The sequence below is a fragment of the Sciurus carolinensis genome, chromosome 16 (genome assembly GCF_902686445.1).
Source record: "Sciurus carolinensis chromosome 16, mSciCar1.2, whole genome shotgun sequence".
Classification (NCBI taxonomy): domain Eukaryota; kingdom Metazoa; phylum Chordata; class Mammalia; order Rodentia; family Sciuridae; genus Sciurus; species Sciurus carolinensis.
The window spans coordinates 13,408,585-13,414,869 of NC_062228.1; the positions used below are offsets into that span (position 1 = coordinate 13,408,585).

General features: G+C 40.5%; 1 protein-coding gene across 4 annotated transcripts in view; it reads left to right on the forward strand.

Annotated features, from left to right (window-relative positions):
• Positions 1-5,462, forward strand: part of Ist1 (IST1 factor associated with ESCRT-III) — a 29,594-nt gene extending 24,132 nt beyond the window's left edge. For 3 of the 4 annotated variants that reach the window (XM_047528426.1, XM_047528430.1, XM_047528429.1), the window contains 4 exons: positions 140-355; positions 974-1,066; positions 2,560-2,608; positions 4,093-5,462. In XM_047528426.1, the coding sequence (XP_047384382.1) occupies positions 140-355; positions 974-1,066; positions 2,560-2,608; positions 4,093-4,292 (558 nt within the window). In that variant the 3' untranslated portion in view covers positions 4,293-5,462. The remainder of the gene's footprint in view (positions 1-139; positions 356-973; positions 1,067-2,559; positions 2,609-4,092) is intronic. The other variant, XM_047528428.1, reaches the window with a different exon arrangement.
• Positions 5,463-6,285: the final 823 nt, after the last annotated feature.

Here is a 6,285-nt window from a genome sequence, read left to right on the forward strand (position 1 = left end):
AGACTTCATTGCAGCCTTGCCCCATTCCCCTGTAGTTGCTTTGATCCCAAGAGCACCCTGCAGCACCCTTCATGCTGATGTACATGTCAATTTCCTGGTGAACCTACCCTTGGAAATAATATGACTTTCTTTTTCTCAGGCAGAAGCTCCTCCTGGGGTAGAGACAGATCTCATTGATGTTGGGTTCACAGATGATGTGAAGAAAGGTGGCCCTGGAAGAGGAGGAGGTGGTGGCGGGTTCACAGCACCTGTTGGTGGACCTGATGGAACAGTGCCAATGCCCATGCCTATGCCCATGCCCATGCCCATGCCATCTCCAAATACTCCCTTCTCGTATCCACTGCCTAAGGGACCTGTGAGTATGCATATATAGTATAGATACAAGAATTGTTGGTTGTCAGTAGCATTTAGCCCTTAGAACATTTGGTATTGACTTAATGATCTTACTGTGGAAAAAACATTGGGATTCAGAGAAAGTCTTGGTTCAGCTTAGGTAGCAGAGTGAAAAAATCTAGAGAAGTAGTGCTTAAAATCTATTTCATGTTGGCCTACTACCTTTGGGATCGGTTGCAGTTATGCTAGTAGCTTTTTCCAAAAATGAATAACAACTATTACCAGGCAGAAAATCTCCAGTTGTAGACAAGAAGATAGGTAATTAGTAGTGAAGTCTAATTATAATTTTCCCTTGTAGACAGACATTGAAGTATTTGATTTAGTTATTTGAAGGATATTCTTTGGCTATAGCTCTTTAAAAAGCTGGAATCGTTCTGACTGCATGTGATCCTTTTGAGCATTTTGTGGGGGAGGGGATCTTGTACATATATATTTTCATTCAATGTGAGTACATCCATATACACTAGTACATGCTTATTCATACATACATAAATATGTATTCTGCCATTCTCATACACAAACCACAAAAATTACCAAAATCAAGGGCATTGTCTCTGATGTTGCCTTTCTCCTCTTGCAGTCGGATTTCAATGGATTGCCTGTGGGGACTTATCAGGCCTTTCCCAATATTCATCCACCTCAGATACCAGCAACTCCCCCATCATACGAGTCTGTAAGTGCCTGAGCCTCTTTTATAAGCAACAGGAGAGTGAATCCCATGGACAGAACAGAGTAATGACCACAGGGAAGGCAAAGTTTTGATCAACTATCCTAATGTTGGCATGGCTCCTGCTTTGGAATTTGTGTTGCTTTAAAACTATCTTGGAAATGGGGAATGGTGGTGGTGGCATTGTTGGTGGGAATGCTTTGTTGGTGGAAGCCAGGAATCGGGAAAGCGCTACAGTTCTCTTAGAAAGTGGTAGTGTGCTAGTCAGAGAATCATATCAAGCTGCTGTAGGCTTGGTGTTAGATTATTAGTTTTGAAAGTTCTCAACACTCATGTGAGGAAATAACTACCAGGATATTTTTTGGGGGGCGGGGTTTCCTGGGATTAAACCCAGGGGTGACTAACCACTGAGCCACATCCTCAGCCTTTTTTGGTATTTTATTTAGAGACAGGTTCTTGCTGAGTTGCTTAAGGCTTTGCTAAATTGCTGAGGCTGGCTTTGAACTTGTGATCCTCCTGCTTCAGTCTCCCAAGCCACTGGGATTACAGGCATATGCCACTGTGCCCAGCAACTAGAATTTTCTTAATTAGAGGTGTCCATTTAGTAAATTTCAGCCTATACCATTGATTTCACATTTTGGAAGGGCTGGGGATATAGCTCAGTTGGTAAAGTGCTTGCCTTACAAGCACAAGGCCCTGGGTTCAAATTCCCAGCATGGGGAAAAAAAAAATGATTTCACATTTTGGTCTTATAGTTAAAACTTGAATAAATAGCAAATGTGGTAATGATGCCTAGAACTGCAAGTTGTAACAACTTTTGCTTCAGATTAGGTCTGTTTCCTTAGTACCTACCTTTTGAGACTTTTGTCTATCTGATGCTTCACTGAGAAGACAATTTTGTATGACATTTGCTATGGAGATTGTTCATCAGCTCTGTGTTCCTGAGCTTGCTTATTCTTGCCTTTGGTTTTTTTTTTTTTTTTTTTTTTTTTTTTCCGGTACTGGGGATTGAACTCAGGGCCGTATGCTTGCAAGGCAAGCACTCTACCAGCTGAGCTATCTCCCCAGCCCTTGCCTTTGTTTTTTATCTCCAGCTTGTATGGTCTACCTTGGGTCTGAGTTTTCCTCATGCTTCAGTCTTGGATAGCGTACAGTTGTTTCTAAGAATGAGGTAGAAGATTATCATCATTATTTGAGGACTTTGTTCTTGTTAGTACATTTGGGGATTTAGTCCTTTCTCTTTGCTTAGAAAGTGAAAAAAGAGGTCATGGTTTGGAAAGAATTTTCTTTTTTGTTCTCTTAGGAGTTCAGAGTTAAAGCTGGTGTGTACCTGATTGAAAGAAGTGTAGGAAGTAGAGGGGCAGTTTCTTTGGAGCAGGTTCTGTTGCTTTTGGTGAGCAGCTGAGCGTTTGGAAAACATGGGCTGGCACCAGTACCAATACTTCTTCTTCAGGGATTCCATAGCTCTTTTGCCTCTGGTAACAATCTTTGTGTTGCAGGTCGATGACAGTAATACTGACAAGAATGTTTCTTCTGCACAGATAGCTGGTGAGTATGAATCAGACCCTTCAAGGCTCAGTGCTAACCCTGCACTGTTTGCTCTTTTTTCCTCCCTATTGGCAAGCTATGGCATTCTATCCATGGACCGTCTTCTGTACCAAATGTAGTATGGTTAACACAGAATTCAGGATTTCTTGCTTTGAAAGATAAAATATTTTCCCCAGCCCAAAAGAATCTCCTATTTCCTGTTTCTGTCAGTGGTATCACTGTTCTTTTCCACTTACTCTAATTTTTTCATCATCTAGTTTTTCATTTATCCTTAAGTTCTTTATTATGTTATTGTTATTTCAGTTTCCATTATTCTTGGAAATATCAAAATGATGTATTTTTTTTAAATACAGTATTGAAAAGACATTAGAGAGGGTAGAATAGGCACAGATCACAAGGTATAGCTCAGTGAATTTTCACAAAGCAGGCATATTTTTCTTTTAACTATATACTCAAAAAATACATAATTGGGTGAGGTGGCACATGTTTGTAAATTAGCAAGACCTTGTCTGAAAATGAAGGGGTTGTACATTAGCAAGACCTTGTCTGAAAACGAAGGACTCAGTGTTAGGGTACTTGCCTAGCATGTGTGAAGCCCTTGGTTCATTCCCCTATATGGGGGCAGAGAGGTGGACAAAAGTCACCAGAAACCTGGGATGGTTAAAATTAGAGACATTGGGCTGGGATGTAGCTCAGTGGCAAAGCGTCTGCCTCGAATTTGCAAAACCCTGGGTTTGACCCCCAGTTCCAAAAAAGAATAAAAAAAGATTAGAGACATTTATTTTATTGAGGTATAGTTTACATTAGAAAACATAGACTTTGTCATTTGATGAGTTTTTGTGTATGCCACCCACCACCCCAATTAAGATAGATAGGTTTTCCCTCACCCCTGTAAGGTCCCTGTGTTTCTTTCCACTTAACTCCACCATTCCTCCCAGAGATTTAGTTTTGCCTGTTCTAGAACTTAAGATATAAATAGAATCATGTGGTAGGCAGATGAGAGCATGATTTTAATATAAAATACAAAGTGAAAGACTAGAAGTACAGAAGACATGAACTAATATGGGTATTAACATTCCTTGTAAAATTTTTTCTTCCTAAATCTTAAGTAGTACTTACAGAAGCAGTATTTGGTCCAATACTACTAATACCAGTTCTTGGGCTTGTCATAGCAGCTGAGCTTTGTGAAAAGGGACAGTCTGTTAGATGAATGATCTATGGATCTGGTCTCATGGCACCACATTTTGACTTCCCTTACATGGTTTTCTCACTATAGGAAAGTAAAACAGGTAGGATTCAACTCTAATTAGAAAATGTAGATGTTAATTGTTGTGAGAATTGTTACTGACTTTTAGAATTAAATGTTAGTTTTTTTAAACTGGAGTTTTCTTCTGTGTTTTCATCTTATCTTTCCTCTGTCAATTAGAATCTGAGCCATTGATTTGGTGTTTGTAACGTTGTGCTACTTACCTTAATTTAATTAGGGCCTGGACCCAAGCAGGAAGCCTCTGCAAAGCCCCCTTCCAGACCTGTGGATAACTATGACAACTTCGTACTGCCAGAGTTACCATCTGTGCCAGACACACTGCCAACTGCATCTGCTGGTGCCAGCACCTCAGCATCTGAAGACATTGACTTTGATGATCTTTCCCGGAGATTTGAAGAACTAAAAAAGAAGACATAGGCCTCTTAAACCAGGCAGCCTCCAGGTTCTGGAAGTTGAGACTGAGCAATTTCTCCTTGTAACAAAGAATCTCCATGAAATTCCGTTTCATCTTTTAACCATCACTGAGCACACTCTTCCCTGGGGCTCTCTTCCTGCTCTACCAAATTCTGTTGCTTTCCAGTTCTCTGTTGAGCCTAAAACATTAACAACTGAAGACTGAGGCCAGCGTACTGGCTTCTGGCAGCTGTGCCTGTTTACTGTCAGAGGGATCCCAGGTTCTCTCCCACAGTCCTTCCCCAGGAGAGTGAGAAGATGAAGCATTGTGAGGAAAGCCACTGGAGATGGCTGGACTGTGGAGGAGAGCAACTCATGAAGTGTCTCAGATTCTCTTGTGGTTCCAGACTTGGAAACACCTCCCTCTGTACAGGGGGATTGTGCTGAGAATCAAGGCCACAGTGTGTTTCTCACTCTGATATGTAAGTAGGAGAGAGAAAAAATGACTCAGGAAACCATGGTAATGGTTCCTGGAAGTTGGGCTGTCTCCTTGACATGTATACTACTCCTTGCTGCAGGGCACTGTTCCACCTGGATCCAGTTGCAAAATTGATTTCAAAAAAGTTAAAGGCCTCGCTTAGTTCTACTGGATTCTCAGGGAGCCCTCTGTGGCCTTTTTGCTTTTATTTTGAGTGCTGTTTCCCCCTTTTTACCAGAGGACAGCACAATAAACATTTGTTTTTTTCCCGGTAGCATGTTATTAGCAGAGGGGAGGACAGGTCACATATTGGGCAGAAGTTGCTGTTCAAGCCTAGGGTGGGCTTCCAGCTGCCTTAATAGAAGTACTCAAGTCTCTTGGGTAGTGAACTGGAAGGCCTACAGAAGAAGGGTACCTGTTTTCATTTGAAAACTTTATGGTTAAGGGACTCTTTAAAAACTGATCTCACATTTTTAGTGCCCATGTGACTATACTTCACTACTTTTCTGGGTGGATGAGATTTGTTTATTGTAACTTATGTGCTCCTTTGTCCCCTAAGGTCATCCTTCCCCACAGGGTTGGCTTTGAGATTAAAGATAGGATTTTTGCTTCTGTGTAGCAAAGCTGTACATAACCTGTTTCAAGCAACTTTCTTTAATGTTTTTGATTTGTATTTCATAGCTTGGTAGCTGCTAATAAAATTAGAAGATCCTGTGTCCTGCTTTCTCCATTGTTGACTAAATGAAATATGAATTTGGATTTTAGTGAAAAATATTTAAGCAGACAGCCTACATTGGGACACAAGCCAGACCTGGCCTTCAGTCTTTGGTTCCCTTAGTAATGCAGACCCCAGAGCCATTCAGCAGGGCTCATTTCCATCTCTGTGTTTAAACCCAGATAGGATTTGTGTATTTGCTTGATTATTCCTCTGTGGCATTACCTCTCATAATTTTATCTTTATTTTTAGTAATTTGCAGTGAGTTCACATTGACTGATTCATTTCCCATAGCCTTCCTGGGGCATAGGTGGCAAGTGTTCTGTTACTTCCTGCACATCTATAACCATACAAATAATATTCTAAAAGGTAATAAGCCAAAATGAACTGTCTTCATCTGTTACCTTTTTAAGTACCCATTGTCATGACTGTTTCTCAAATGAGCAAATTCGAGGGTTTCTGTGGCAACATATCTGTCAGTAACAGCTTCTGAGTATTTAAATACAAAAGGAGAAGGGTGAGAAAATTGACATTGTTGCTAATGTTACAGAAAAAAAAAAAGTGCCAAAGCTACAAAAAACAAAACAGTAAATATATAGTAAACAGTAAAGGTGCTATTTCTTCAATGATTTACTGTTAAGTACTGTAGTGTTTCCACTGTTCTAATAGTTAAGGCCAACTACTTAGGAGACAGTGGCTATAGCACTGTCTCCTAAATAGAGCTATTGTGTCTGGCAATTTGGGTTTCCTAGGCAGAACTGTTGAGATTACTAAAGGGAATGTGCAGATCCTCTGTATTGTCTGCCTTTAATCTTAAAAGCAGT